At 41.0% G+C, this 16506-nt stretch overlaps 1 protein-coding gene across 9 annotated transcripts in view; it reads right to left on the bottom strand.

Annotated features, from left to right (window-relative positions):
• dock4b (dedicator of cytokinesis 4b) overlaps nt 1-16506 on the bottom strand; it is a 114860-nt gene that overhangs the window by 56962 nt on the left and 41392 nt on the right. For all 9 annotated transcript variants that reach the window (XM_061029452.1, XM_061029453.1, XM_061029447.1 and 6 more), the window contains exons 8-12: nt 11441-11592; nt 4233-4314; nt 3989-4049; nt 3724-3856; nt 2578-2666 (exon numbers count right to left, since the gene is read on the bottom strand). In XM_061029452.1, coding sequence (XP_060885435.1) covers nt 2578-2666; nt 3724-3856; nt 3989-4049; nt 4233-4314; nt 11441-11592 — 517 coding nt within the window. The remainder of the gene's footprint in view (nt 1-2577; nt 2667-3723; nt 3857-3988; nt 4050-4232; nt 4315-11440; nt 11593-16506) is intronic.

Genomic DNA, 16506 nt, shown 5'->3' with positions numbered 1-16506 from the left:
CACAAATGCACATTACCTTATTTCACTCCACTGCACACTTGTTTTAATTGCTCTCCTGACACTAAGTGTAATAAATTGTGATCCTTAAATTATGCATGGTGTTCCATAACTCCTGCATGGACATTTTTACAGGGACCAGCCTGAGAGGAGACACTGACCTGTTTGCTGGAGATGAAATATCCTCTCCAGCTTGCACATTTTGGTGTCAATGCTAGACAAGTGTTATGTTCTCTGCACTGTTGCTCCGCTGCAGAATATTTGCCCTTTGGGGGGAAGTGACTTTTAGGACGTGGATGTACACAGTAAATTTGGCTGAAAGTGATGATGTGCAAAGCTGCTCTCAGCTTAAACTGAGCACGGAAGGTTTAAAGGAAATCCGACATTCTGAAACCGTTGATGTTTAGTTGAGTGTTTTGTTTGATATAAAACTTTTGATTACAGATTGTGATACACTTGGACATAATGAGCAGGCTAGTGTTATGAGTGTAAAGGCAGATGTGTGCAACATAATTAAAGAAATACAGAAGAAGTTTAAAAGAGCCAATAAGAGCCTTGAAAAGTGAAACTGTCAGAGCGAACACAATTATAATGAATTAATTTGACCCAGACAGAGACAAATGGTACCCATAACACAAAAATTAAACTCATTGTCTTAGAAATTGTAATTAAAACATTTTCACATTCATTCCATAGGATCAATGTCAAATTCAGTTAAATGGTGGAAATGCAATTTTGGAACAAACTCCCTCCAATTATGCGTGCCAGAGTATTGCGACAAAAGACCCTCAGCTCTCCTCTAATGCACTTTGAAAGAGAAAGCACTGAGGCGAATCAGGCGTTCGGCTGGATCAATGTCTTTTAGCTGACAGCTACTCAATAGCTAACATCCAAGTGTTTGTGATAAACTGCAAACAGCAGCCAGGGAAGGGGAGAAGGTCTTTAGAATAATTCACTTACATGTGTTTATGATGTGTGTGCCAGTGTGGCCTGCTGGTTTGCATAATGCTGTGAAATGAGAGCCTGAAGCAAACACTTAACATGTTGCATAACTTTTTGAGAAAATACTGTCAGCTAAGACGACACCCGGCTTTCTGCAAGTAGCTTTTCAAACCAAACTGAGTAAGCCACATGTCTGCAAGGTCATCTGCAAACATCTTGGAAGAGCAACATGCACAATACTCTACTTTATCTGTATATTTGATCTGTAATTCAATGTGATAACACTCATGCAGCTTCTGATTACACAGTCTACAGATTAAGAAAGCTAGACATACAAACTGATTGAGATTTTCTCCAGTGCAATATAAGATTAAACAAACAAAAAGTGCTTGCGTAACAGTCCCATTCATTCCTCTTCAGTTTGATTTATCATGAATGAATTTAAAACGCTTCTTCCCCTTCTCAGCTAAGCCGTTCAAACCATGTTACGTCTCCATCCATTCACTCGCAGCGCCGTTCTATAGAAGTTCCGCTTGATGCTGCAGTTTTTTGATAAACCAATGGAGTAAAAAGATGCTGCTCCGATAACGCACACTGTTCCAAAAAGGCCTTGTGTCATTCAGTTTAATTACCGCCTTACTTCACACTTATGCAAGACTATTCTTAGTAATTGAGTTGTAGCTTCTTCTGAAGTAATTACTGTTCTTCTGAGGGAAGGTGTGAGGGTGGAAGCTGAATCAGTAGATCAAACTCACAGATTTTTTGATTTTTTTTTTAGAATCGACTTTCTTGTTTCTGCATTTGCATGCAGAGTGATAGCTCTCAAACAATTAACAACCTTTTCCACTGAGCAGGCGTCCTACAAGAATACATAAGGTGAGAGAGAAAAAAGGTGTCGAAATCTGTTAGCACACAGAGTTACTATTTTCATTTTAGGAATAAAAGCCTGCAGGAATATTACATCATCATTGCACCTCCACTTTTATGTAAATCAGCTTTAGGACAAACTTCTGATGAATTCAGGGGTAAATGTACAAACTACAGCAAACAAAAAGCTGCAATTTAGCAAACACAGCTATATCTGGACTGTGCTCTATCACTTCACACTTTGTTCCCACTTCAATAAAGATTATATTTTAAAGTCATAATCCGAAGCTTATCCTGTGCCAGATATTCCTGTACTAGCTCGGACTATTGGATCATAATTCTTATAGCCACTGAATTGAAGTATTGCTCCCTTTGCAGAACAAACCTCTTCATATTTCACATTACACTTCTTAGAAGAACTGAATGTTCTGATTCCTCCTCGACCAAACTGGTTGCTATGGGAAACTGCTGATGCTGTTGTTCAGGATGATGCAAATGCAGCTATTTATATATATATATATATATATTTTTAAAAAAATCATCTGAACACATTTGCAACACCACGCTTCCTGCAGACCAGACCATGTGAAGACCGATGTGCTCCCCCTGAAGAGGAACTTCATTTCAACAAGATCACAACCTCAGACTGACCGGAAACTGACTCACATGGAACATGACTTATGATCTGAGCTGTTAAGTTTGCCAAGACTGAACCGGTACCTGTGACACACCAAACCAAGATGTGTTAAAAAATGCGAGAGTGATTCTTACCTGTGTTGGAGCCTGACAGGTTGTATCTGGAATTAGCTTTTTTGATGAGGTTCTCGTGGATTTGGTGCCACTCACTCTCAGTGTTACACCTGAAACACAAAGATGAGACAATACAGAAAATAGATATTGACTTTACTGTTTATGCATATCATAAGGTAAGTGCCCATATCTTTAACAGTCAATGTCCCCAGTGTGTAACCCATATATTCTGCTGTGTACTCTCCTACGCTAAGCTAACCCTACTGACATTATCAGGGTTGTTTTCCAGCTTGTTTTTTTTAAGCTTCTTTAAGTAAAACAACATTTCTTTTTCAATAATCACGATTTAGGCTCAACTTGTTTATCATGTGGGATTTACTGGAGAAATGACCCAGGTTGACGTTCTGTTGTATTTAACTCTTAGCATTCCTTGCAACCAGTTGCTTATCATGTTAGCGTATTGTAACATTCACTGTACCACCTGTTGTATAAATCTAAGGTGCAGGAAAATAGTTACGGTTTCCTGCAACTCGTGTCAATACCTCTTGTTGTCAAGTGAAAACAAGTTCTTAACTGTATTTTCCATGACGTCTTGTCCTGACCTAATTCTAAAGAATGTCTTTGCTAATCTGACTAATAATCTCTCTTGTAACTGCAGGTATAGGGAAGGTGGTTGTATTTTTCTTCTACTAGTCGGTCAGTCTAATCCTACTATAATTTAGGTCAGAGCAGTGTGTCAACTGTAGCCTTTTTATTTTCCTTAGAGCATTGTGTAGACCAGGCAGCACAACAAGGGCCTTTCACTGTGCAAAAGCTTTAATGACATTGCTTTATTACTCACTAGTTAATACGATGGCCTGAATTGAACCGCTTTGGAGCTACATTAGAGGGAATTCTAGAGCTGTGTATCAAAAGACTTGTATTTGTTTTGCCAGAGTTTTAGCTTAGCTTAGCATAAAGGAGCGGCACCAAAACTCCAACCTGTTGTTTTCTCGATTCAGTGTTCGTGACAAACAACACTTTCAAAAAAGGTGCTGAAAGTGTCGTTACGCAGTTTTTTTTAGTCTTGGAAAAGCAATGCTAAAAATCATCAACTTCAGCTTCAAGAATAGCGTGATTCGTGATTTGGAAGCAAGAACTTCAAACTGGTCATGAGCGGTGACTTACGCGTAAACCTTGAGCAGATGGTCATCCTTGGAGTCAGCAGTGAGGAGATCTGCGATGCTGACGACAGCACAGCCGAAAGGCCGCCTGTACTGTACGCTACACAGATTCTTCTTCTCTCCTGCTCCCATTCTCCCTGAACACACAAAAACACACACACACAAACCACACACAGACACTTTTCAGTCAAAACAGCCCTGCTACAAAAGCACAAGAGCTGTAAAAGACATACAGGAAAAAAAAAAACAAGCAGCGTCGTAACTCCCACCTATTCTTATGATGTGAACAACAATGTAGACATCTTTTCGTAGATCACTGCTTCCCAAATCCTGACAGAAAAAAAAAAAACAGGAGAACACACTTGAGCTTCAGATTCAATCATTGTAAACAAGCTCCAGAGAGCTGACTCAGAGTTTACTTCTCAGAGTAATGGAACATGATAGAACATGACTTGCTTTAAAAACCGCTACAAATAACTCTTTGTAAACGCAAAAATCATGTTCACTACTCACCACAAATAGCGTGCATTGTCTTTCTGTCTTTTCCGGCGACTTGGGCAACCCGCTCTTATTCAGCCTTACAAAGAACCTTTCACTGTGACAGAGGAGAGACGGAGGGAGGGAACACACACGGAGTTGGATAAGGGTCAGAAGTGATGGCTGGGTGTCATCACAAACACCTAAATCCAAGCGACTGCTAACAGGAACAGAATAAAGATTAGAAGCGACGTCAAAAAAGTGTGAAGCGCTTAGCGGCGGACGCTGGAGGAAACACTTGAAAGTTCAGACTTCAAACTGAAGCAGCCTGAAAGAGAATGCGAGGCAGGAGAAAGACAAGCAGAGAGGGAGCAGACACAGAGGGATAGAGGGAGTGAAAAACATATACAAAGCTTGAATTACTGAACCAAATCCCCAACAAGACAGACTGTCTGTAATATATCCGACACGAACATCCTCGCGTCGCTCCTCCACAGCTGAATCAAATATTCAGCGTGTTTTTGCACATTGTGTATTTCTTTCTGACACGTTTTAAACGCTTTAGTGGACTGTCAGCAAAAGCAGTGACGGGTTAAAGGAGACATTGTGTAACCTCTGTTTCATTTCTACTTAGATGCTTGTCATATATCTTCTGGTTGTGTCAGGGCTAGGCTGAGACAATTATTAGCAAGGTGAATGGTAAGTCAAAATGGTCAATGTCGAAGACAATGAGCTGTATGTTTATACCAATGTACAGAATGAAGAAATAGAAAGAGGCTAAATCTACTTTATGGACTCTTGACATCTCCTTGAGCCAAAGTTCTTGGCCCTGAAACTTGAAAGATGAAGAGAAGTACAGAGATAACAGACAAGAAGAACATACAAATGCACACCTACTGACCACATTCCTCTATTCCTCTATGAGTCTCACAGAATGACGGTTCTATGGAGTGCAGTGATGGTTTGAGCTAAATGCTAACATCAGCAATTAGCATGCAGATACTATTTCCATGCAGCTGATTTAACGGTTGTGTGTTAGCATGCTTAAACTTGCTATCAGAACTTATAACATGGGAATAGAGCCAAATAAAAGCCATGGGATCAACATACTAAATTAATACAACAGTAGTTGAGATATTTTACTTAAGAGACTACAAAAGTCAACTTGCTAGTGGTACTAGAGGGAAAGTTGGGGGATCATAAAACCATTAGGATCCGTCCTCTTGGGATCATGAATGTCTGTACCCAATTCCATTTCATTGCAATTTTTTCTATGGTTGAGAAGTTTCAGTCTAGACAGAAGTGGAGGAGCAACTGACCCGCAGAGAGACTTCAGCATCCCTAGAGCTATGATGCCAGTGCAGCCGTAAATAAAACAATAGCCGTACTGAGACTGTTGTTAAAGTAGATTATCTGGCATCAAGTCTAAACAATGCTGAATCACTTTCCGGTACATACTCTGCAGCGCAACTTTAACATCATAAGTTCAGGACGTTCACAGAGCAGACTGAACTGTCTGGAAATAAGAACTCTGGCCTCAAATGCCCCACGCCCACTCTTTGTGAAGGCTGGGAAATTAAGCGCATGTCGGTCATCAAACAGAAAAGGACAGACACCGCTCGCGCTGCTTCCATTCTCTTTGTACTCTGCCCTCGCTCTGTATCTCACGCGCGCGCTCAAAGCGAGAGGCAGCGGATGCTTACTGCTGGGCCCGTCTCATCCTGGCTGGCGAGCTGAGGGCTAATCCAGTTAGGTGACTTTCACAGTCCGCCGATAAGCAGAGAGAAAACCTTGTAATGCAGCGAGGCCTGACAATGAGCCAAGGCGCCGGCACCGATAGCCAGCGCCGATTCACACACAAGAGCAGAACATACCATACAGATCCTATAACTTGACTCCACGTTGAATACAGCTACAATGGATTAGTTTTCATACCAGTCTGGGCTATTACAGGCTGCTCTTAAGACCTCAAAAGTTGCCATGTCTGATGCAAAAAAGTGGCTGTTTCTTGTACTGTATTTCAGTGTTTTGTGTATGTAGGGCAGTGGGCGCGCATGTTTAAATTAATTAAGCTTCTGATTATTAATTATACAAATGTTTGTGATTGTTCATACATGTATTCCTTCAGTAAAGTTTTCCCTCTTCATCATCCATATTGGAATTAACCATTTGAGTGCAGAAGTGATTTAGAGTTGGTTATTCCTCATTAGCCGCTCTCTGTAACTTTCCAGGCCATTTATCTGGCCATATGGAGACAGATTCCTATGCATTAGACATGAGACTAGCTCACGTTTTCCCTAACCCTCATTAGCGCCTTATTGTTGAAACCCCAACTGCCAATTAAGAGCCACTCCTGCGAAAGGCAAACACACACAAGTCCCTAACACACACTTCTCCCTTCCCACAGCTGCAGCGTGTTGATCACCAGCGCTGAGAGGAGCTGTGTCCCCCAATGGGACCTTATCTCCCTCTATCACCACCCACATTAACATAACATGAATGGCCCATTTCCTTTCCCTCTGGGCCCACAGTGCGCTGGCTATTCCCTCTCCTGATATCGATGATTGCATTAGGAGCCATGAGCTCGCCCAATGATGGGGGGGGAGGACGGGATGGGAATAGTGCGCGACTGGTGAGTATAACAGTGGGTAAATTAACTGCCACTGTTGCGTCCGAAAACCAAGCCAAGAATCTGAAATCTAACCAAGAGGCGAGAGCGGAAAGAGACACAAAAGACTCCAGAACAGCAGCGAAGCAGTGTTCAGCCTTTAAAAGAGAAACACATTAAAAAAATAAAAAAAACATGCACACAAATGTCAAGAAACCCTGGGTGACTGTGTTAGAGCTTAGCAGAGGTTATGCTTATGAAAAATAGTAAAGTGTGAATTCGTATTGATGATAAAGTGGGAGTAAATGGGTGAGTGTAACCTGGAATAGCACCAAACATTATAAAGCAGAAAGAGCAACGTTGTGAGTGCGCTTCAGTGCGCTGCCGTGTTTGTGTGTCCTGCTAAAGAGCCAGACAATGAGCCTGTATCGAACACAAAGAGGCTGCCATGATGCACTGGGGCTGCTGGTGTTGGCATGGTACAGAGACAACGGGTCGGACCCCCATCTGGTCTCTTACAGACACACAAAAACACACATATATACACACACACACACACACACACACAGACAGCTCAGAGGGAAGCATCTTAATGGCTCAATGCCAGGCAACTTGTGTTAAATTTCTGTATCTGTGTGTGTTTGTGTATGTGTGACCAGACATTGGGAGATAATGTTGGCAGGTTGCCATGGCGAGATTTTCCTCGAAGACAGAACCTCTTGACACAATGGTGAAGCCCTCTCACTGCCTTTATCCCCCCCAAACTGTAATTAACTGATTAAGGGAACAGGCTAAGCAGAGGAAAATAGAGCATTGTGCCTGTGTCTTATATTCAGTTCTGTCTTGTATGTTGACTTTCTGAACTATATATAGTTTGGTATTTGTCTTATGTACAACATAAATGGGAGATGTTTGAGCTGAACAATTAACGCTAACTTCCTTCTGGTACAAAGAACGAGTTGTAAATCTACTTCAAATGCATGACCAAACTCACAGAGTCTAACTACTCTTACCTTGCTAAAGCAGGAGTAAATAAGAAGGTGCAATGAAAAGGGTAGTGCTTCTAGTGGAACTTAATATGATACCACTCCAAGCTAATTACCCACTTCAAGACAAAGAGTGCGTTGGGAATAGTTGCACATAGCTACCTTCATTATTTCTAACCCTTACGTTTAGTACTTGGATTGAAGAGATAAAAGGAAAAGGCTTGTGTCAATTTCCGGCGCCCCTAAGGACAAAGCGGATTGTCTTGTTGCTGATTTGTTTTCTGATAAATAATATCATCCTGCTTTCTTCCAACAGTCAGATGAATCGCTAATTCTTCAGTATTTATAAGGCTGTTTCTTCAGTGTGCTTTAAATCGTCTCCTATGACACCTACATCCAGGCGCAGGTTAAAAAATTAAAAAAGCACCAACAAGTATGAAAACAGGTCATCAAGTCCCTCCATGCCAAACCATTTCTGCAAAATGGCCAGGGTCGTGGAGCTGTCAGTCAATCAAACTTATATTCCTGAAAAGAGGGCCGTTTTCGGAACCGCCTCCAACATACTACTATCGAACATAGTATGTACTGCATTCTTCATACTACGCTCGGTTTCTGGTCTTGGAATGCGGAACAACAGCCCAGCTGACGGTAGCATCAACTTACAGCACGGTCGGAAAAAAAACTGAAAAGGGATTTCTATTCATGATTTTGAGAAACAAAAAAGATAATTGGTGGTGTCTTTGTGTGGCTTGGTCTGATTGTGATTATTTTCCCCGTTACGATGGCTGTCGCAGTCCGTCATTTTGATCTCTTACCTGGTGCTTTGCATTGTGGGAAACAGTACTCAAGGAAGACTGGTCTGATGCATTCTGTTAATATTTTGGGGTAGTTTTGGCATTCTGCAGATTTCGTGTTTGTTTGCGTACTGCATACTACATAGTGCATTTCAGCCAAATCTGTATGTACAACTAGTATAGTAAGCGACTTTGAAAACAGCTGAGGTCTAATCGTGCTCTCAATCACTAACACCTATGTGGATGTAGAGGCTTAAAGCGCCTTCCAAACACTGATACAATATGTTTCTGTACTTGTGTGCACATACAGTGGGTCTGGAAAGTATTCAGACCCCTTTACATTTTTCACTCTGTTTCATTGCAGCCATTTGCTAAAATCAAAAAAGTTCATTTTATTTCTCATTAATGTACACTCAGCACCCCATCTTGACAGAAAAAAAACAGAAATGTAGAAATTTTTGCAAATTTATTAAAAAAGAAAAACTGAAATATCACATGGTCATAAGTATTCAGACCCTTTGCTCAGTATTGAGTAGAAGCACCCTTTTGAGCTAGTACAGCCATGAGTCTTCTTGGGAATGATGCAACAAGTTTTTCACACCTGGATTTGGGGATCCTCTGCCATTCTTCCTTGCAGATCCTCTCCAGTTCTGTCAGGTTGGATGATGAACGTTGGTGGACAGCCATTTTCAGGTCTCTCCAGAGATGCTCAATTGGGTTTAGGTCAGGGCTCTGGCTGGGCCAGTCAAGAATGGTCACAGAGTTGTTCCGAAGCCACTCCTTTGTTATTTTAGCTGTGTGCTTAGGGTCATTGTCTTGTTGGAAGGTGAACCTTCGGCCCAGTCTGAGGTCCTGAGCACTCTGGAAGAGGTTTTCTTCCAGGATATCTCTGTACTTGGCCGCATTCATCTTTCCTTCAATTGCAACCAGTCGTCCTGTCCCTGCAGCTGAAAAACACCCCCATAGCATGATGCTGCCACCACCATGTTTCACTGTTGGGATTGTATTGGGCAGGTGATGAGCAGTGCCTGGTTTTCTCCACACATACCGCTTAGAATTAAAGCCAAAAAGTTCAATCTTGGTCTCATCAGACCAGAGAATCTTCTTTCTCATAGTCTGGGAGTCCTTCATGTATTTTTTGGCAAACTCTATGCAGGCTTTCATATGTCTTGCACTGAGGAGAGGCTTCCGTCGGGCCACTCTGCCATAAAGCCCCGACTGGTGGAGGGCTGCAGTGATAGTTGACTTTGTGGAACTTTCTCCCATCTCCCTACTGCATCTCTGGAGCTCAGCCACAGTGATCTTTGGGTTCTTCTTTACCTCTCTCACCAAGGCTCTTCTCCCACGATTGCTCAGTTTGGCTGGACGGCCAGGTCTAGGAAGAGTTCTGGTCGTCCCAAACTTCTTCCATTTAAGGATTATGGAGGCCACTGTGCTCTTAGGAACCTTGAGTGCTGCAGAAATTATTTTGTAACCTTGGCCAGATCTGTGCCTTGCCACAATTCTGTCTCTGAGCTCCTTGGGCAGTTCCTTCGACCTCATGATTCTCATTTGCTCTGACATGCACTGTGAGCTGTAAGGTCTTATATAGACAGGTGTGTGCCTTTCCTAATCAAGTCCAATCAGTTTAATTAAACACAGCTGGACTCCAATGAAGGAGCAGAACCATCTCAAGGAGGATCAGAAGAAATGGACAGCATGTGAGTTAAATATGAGTGTCACAGCAAAGGGTCTGAATACTTATGACCATGTGATATTTCAGTTTTTCTTTTTTAATAAATTTGCAAAAATTTCTACATTTCTGTTTTTTTTCTGTCAAGATGGGGTGCTGAGTGTACATTAATGAGAAATAAAATGAACTTTTTTGATTTTAGCAAATGGCTGCAATGAAACAAAGAGTGAAAAATGTAAAGGGGTCTGAATACTTTCCAGACCCACTGTATGTACTGTAGGTCTCACTTAAACACAAAGTTTAAGAAAAAGAACCTCTCTTCTATGTGTTGTTTTTAAATACACTGGTGGAAGAAATCACCTGGATTCTACAGGTAAGGGTTTAAAGAAACTGGTACCAAGTTGGCACAATAGTTTGATTTTGTGCTGGCAATGTGATGATTAATGAACTGGATTTTCAGTTGCAGCAGAAGTGGAGTTACTGCTCGCTGAAACAAAATAAGTCCCATCAATGTCGCCCTTGTTCCTCTGATGTGACCCTGTGGGGCGGAGAGAAGCGTCGAAACGCAAGCATGACTTATCAAAAGAAGTTTGCAGCACTCATGTCTCAACCCACACGTTTTATCCTCGCCTGACGAATCCACTTTGTTTGTGACATGAAATGGAATTTCTTCGCTTTGAACTATGAAACCGGGGAATTTAAACACAGACTTGTTTTTTTGGTCGACACCACATCAGGAGAATGTGGGTGCCTATGTGTGTGTGTGTGTGTCACATGCAGACTCTCAGGGGAGAATGTGGACAGCATGGGCATTTTAATATGAGAAAAAAAAAAAGCATGGCCTTGCCCATTTTTATATACCCACTTGATCTCTAACGACTTCCTTCGTTTAATTATTCACCACAAATATAATTAGAGGAGGCTTCCAGAGATCAGAAGGGGAGCCAGTCAAAATGTCACCTTGCAAACACCCTTCCACCTCCCACACATTGCTTTGGACTATGCACCCAAAATGAATCTAAAGGGAGGAAAACACCTTCACCCACCTCATTACATGTCACAGTGATGAAACCTTACAACTTAAGTATAATTATTAAGCTATAATGTAAAGAATTTAAAACGTGTGCATTTTCCATGATTAGTTTTTTTTCAATTATGATGAGTATTTTCTCTATAATGTCTACCTGAGTGGCCGGTTCTCTCGTCCGTCGTAGATGTGGAAGAAGACTTCTAGCTCCTCCCCCAGATTGGCGCTCATAAGACTCTTCATGTGGACGAACAAGTGATGGGTGCTAGCGGGTGCAGGGGTCTCCTTCTTGCGATGCCGATGTTCCATCTGCAGAGGAGAGGACAACATTGATTTCCCAATGGTATCTTTCTCTATATATTATACTTAATCTCTGCACAGACGTTTCAAAACGTAATACAAAAAAATATATATAACATGGTGTACTGCACTGTTCTGATTGAGGATTTACAGTATGGGTTCAGAATGGTTAAAAAACAACATAAAATCCATAAGCCTTAAATCCTGAAAGATCCTCAAATGCAGGATCAAAGCTCATCAAATAGAGTTAATACCAGGGGGGAAAAAAACAACATGTGGTTACATCTCTTTAAATACCGACCAATCACATTCGAGAGCTGCTGTATTTAGTGTTGAGTTTCCTTAATCAAAGATATAAAATATCCCTCTGAGACACCTCACTGGTGGGAGGAGCTTTGCCGTAGATGTGCACACATATCTAAAGAGTAAGACACAGACTTTATAGATATCGTCTGAGGTTATATAGTGCCTAATATCATAGACTGTGAACGGCACCGGAGGCGTAGAGCTGTATTGTGTGATCTATTTCATTAAAACCAAGGTTGCAGTGAAAGAAACAGGCAGATACAAAATGAGAAAAGTGCATACTGCTGCACATAAAGATAAACTCATGACTTAAACACCTGAAGTTAGTTCTATATTTTTAAAATACCAAAGCTTTCACAGGGAGTTGTATAACCTTCTACATCTACATAAAACCCAAACATTAATCTTGCTTATTTATTTACCTAAAGCAAGTAGCCTAATTATTTTCTTGACACAAAGAAATAATGGTGTTGCTGTGATTTGCATCCCTTTCAACCGGTTGCTTAATCTGAAGAGGAAAAAAGTGGAGCAACAATACAGCATAACAGTGCCAGTGTATGTCAGTGTTTGGGCAGTGATATGACATGTTATATTAAGGTCGATCTACATTAGAGAGATCGATAAAGTCCCACGCAGCATGGTACGCTAGTGTAAATAGCATCAAGATTAACATGCACATTACAGCTCTGTTTATGATAGGTTCATCCTAATCTGCTGTCAACATCCCAAAATACAAGGGCAAACACACGTACACACACAAACACACACACACACACACACACACTCACACACACACACACACACACACACACACAGAGCACCAGATGGCCAGTAGAGCCACTGCCAAATTGTGCTCCACATTCGCCTCTGTAGTAGGATGTAAAGAGGTGGAGGGGGGGCAAGAGGAAGAGAAGAAGAGAAGAAAAGGAGACGGATAAAGATAAAGAGGGAATAGCTGTTTATATCACCGACACAAAAAAGGGTATCAAGAGTCACACCCAAGGAAGACGTTTCTACCAATCACCTCCAGCAGTATATATATTGTAAAAATGAGAATGTATCTAAAAAAACAGTTGGGAACCATGTTGAGGATTGTGTTCTGCATTTTGCCTTTTTCTTGAGGTGACAACGCAGAAGCAGCGATTAAGCCTGTAGCTGGAGCATGTAAGTATTTCTTAGCATGAAGACAGGAGGGAAGGGGATGATTTAGCTGTACACTATTTAAAAATGTATAAAATGCACCTATCAGCAAGTCTAGAGCTCAATATTTTACAATTCATACATTGTTTTAAACTAATGGATACAATAATTTGCCATTTTACAGAGTGATGTTGTGGACATTATCTTGGCTCAGTCCGAGTATTTACTTGCTGGAGTCTGCTGGTTACTATGACAGGCTAACTGGTTAACCCTTCGTTACTGTGTTTATGGATATGATAGACAAACACGCTTCTTGTGCAAGCTCCATATATTATCTAAGTCATTCATATTTGACAATATTTGGAGGAATATCTGTCAATCCCCCTTCATTTATGTGTTATCTGTATAGCACTGTTCTTTGGAATTAAAGATTCTTCATGCTTATTGTGGCCAGAAACTAGAGAAATCCCAGCACCTTTCAGATTTACTTTTCTGAGATTGTTTTTTTTTTTTTAATGCAATAACCTGCAGAAATGTTTATCTTTTTGGCTAGGAGCTTTGGGGTTTAATGCACAACCTGGGAGAAAGCAAGCAATACTTAAGAAAACATTACAATTAAGTCCCAGCAATAATCTCCCTGCAAGTAACATATCCTGCTGATTTTGAAATTAAAGTGAAATAAATGACTGCGATCTCAAAATTAACTTCTTCTGCAAGGAGTAGATGCAGTTAAGAAGTCAATCCAGAGGACTAATAAAGGACAAACTAGTGCTAATGAGAACGTTTTCAACACACCCAACAGTGCATTACAGATTTGTTCCAATGTTACTTTGCCAACTTGAAGTCATTTAGAGAAAATTAACTTCTCAAAAGTTGATTATACTGTAACGCTATCGTTAAACAAACAATGCAAGCAATAAGTTTGAGTGCCTAAAGGGTGAGAAATCCATCTGAAATTAGAAAAGTGTTGAGCTGTACTAAAAATACAAATACATGAGAAACCAAATCCTTTTACAACTGTAATATCTGTCACGATGATGAATTTGTTTTGTTCTGTCTTTGTTTTGTCGTGACTGCTCTGCCCTTTCTGAGATCCCAGAAGACAACACGCTGGAGAATTAACAACAACAAGGCAATTACACAGTTTTTTTGTTTTTTTTTAACCACATCACTTCCCTACACAACAGGGCTGAGCTCCTGGTTTCTGACGCAGAATGACTACGTCTGGGACAGCCTAATTTATGTCCCAGGATTTTTTTATTACAAGGTTATTTTGAGTGTGTGTCGTTTAAGCTGCCCTGTCGCAGCAGTGTGCGGTTCTGTGACAACTTCAGCATGACTAGACACAGAGGGTACACATGACAGGCCTGGCAGACCCGCTGGCAACAAAATGCTGTGGGCGAAAAGGAGAGCATGAATGAGGTAGAGTGTGACCATGTGTGTGTTAGCCCAACCGTCTTATTATTGTTCACTTGGTAATCTTTCCTAAACAGCATGAAGCACTACCAAAAGGTGCTACTGGGGAGCTTCTAAAAGGAGGACAAGGGGTCAAACTGAGGACACTGAGAAACTTCTAGTCCTTCCACATCCCTCCAGCATCCATCCTTTACTTCTCCATCACTATTTAAGCCTCTTCCAATCTCTCTTATAAGCGAGGGAGACCTGTGTCGCACAACCAGGAAGCAAGAGAAGTGTGCGTAGTCTTCAAACCCTTTAGTGATAAGTAAAATCACAGCTGAAATTTTTACGACCACATTTCCAAGGCCAGGCCAAAGCAATCTATCACTGCTGGCCGTTCTGACACCATTAATGAATTCATCGCTGTGAGATCTGAGCTCTGGTCTGTTCTGCACTCGCTCTCAGAGGAAGACACTGATAGTTTGAAGCTTGTTTCGCCTTCGCACTACAGACAGCTTTAGCAACAGAGCAGACGAAGCATGAGGCTGGAGAGCAAATTTGGGGATTTGATCTTCGTTCTTCAAAAGCTACAACAAAATAAAAATCCTTCAAAAAAGGCTTGTTTTCAAAGGAGAGTCAAATGAGTCACCTAAAAAAAAAAAAAAAAAAAAACAGGCCCCAATGGACAAAGACAAGCTTCTTTCAAAAGAAAGGACAACTCTGTGTCCTCTCAGCTTGGGGCCCCGGGCTACGTATCACTTTGGCCAAGCTTTTAATTGAATGTTTTCTAAGTTTGTATCTGACCTGTCTTTGGTCAGTTTTGTCAGCCGTTACTCTCTGATGTATGTAGGCTAATATTATTGAGGTTTTGTATGGTATGTATGTCTGTATTCGACTGTGTTGGAATGTGCACTTTTGAATCTTATTACCAGTGATGAATATTTAACAGTGACCTGTTTATATTCTTGTTGACTCGGCACTTTATTCTGTGTGTAAAAAGAAGCTGCTAAGAGCATCAGTCAAGGATCCCTTTTGTTTGTCCAAGGCTCTTTCAGTGCTTCTTACATTTTACCTTGTTTTTAAATGTTATCCTTGCTGAGTTTGTCCATCTTTTCTGCTGCTGTCTCGTTGGCTCGTCATGTGATACTGGTCATCAACAAGGCGAGCCTGGTCTTGAGTGCTTAAAGGTACAGTGCTGACCTCAAAGAAGAGGGGCTTCTTGAGAGAGGACAAGTTTTGGTCCTTTGTTGATCTTGATTTATTGTCGATCTAATTTGATTTTATTAGGTCTGGTTGTGGGTTCTTTTTTGCCCCATATGGCTGCTTTAGGGTTGAGCGTAACACTATTAACTGCACATAGATATAAAGATATAACCAGATACATTAATGTATATGAATAAATCAATCAGATAACGCAACTCCATTGTTAATCAAAGTCATTATATAGTCTGTCGCATTCCAGTTTAAAATGTATTTCATCCTATACTTAAAAGCCAAATGTCTTTTCTTTATTATTCTCGGTGTCCTCCATATTCCTCCCTGCACAGATATGTCATAATTCTCTTACACAATGTAGCAGTCAGGATACATTTTCCCCACAGTAATTTCCTACTGACAATTCAGAACACACACAGCTACACGTACACACACAATACACACACAGACACAAAGACACACACCAGGTAATCCCCATCTCAATTCAATTAAACCACACTGCAGCAGCGCAGCACAAGACAGAAACAAAAGAAGCTCCTCCAATGAACAAAGATCTCACTGAAAACATATCGATGTGATTTGAGCTTGGTGTGACGGTGTGTTGTGTCTTGGTGTGACTGGATGTGTGTGTATATGTATGAAGATGGCAGCAGTCTCAATATAGAGAAAATTGCAGTCATTTACTCCTTTTATACGCCTTTTAATGGAGGTACGTTAAGCTTTCATTTTGCTACGCCTGCTTTTGTTTTGACAAAACAAAAAAAGAAACAGATGGATTAAGAGCTTCAATTACCCCTGCGAAGGAAAAGCCGCCACTGTGTGTGTGTGTGTGATACAATTCTCCCCTCACTGTAACAGGGCAGA

Source organism: Labrus mixtus, chromosome 22, assembly GCF_963584025.1.
Source record: "Labrus mixtus chromosome 22, fLabMix1.1, whole genome shotgun sequence".
Taxonomy (NCBI): Eukaryota; Metazoa; Chordata; class Actinopteri; order Labriformes; family Labridae; genus Labrus; species Labrus mixtus.
The sequence above is the reverse complement of the archived record's forward strand: the minus strand, read 5'-3'. Positions and strand labels throughout refer to the sequence as shown.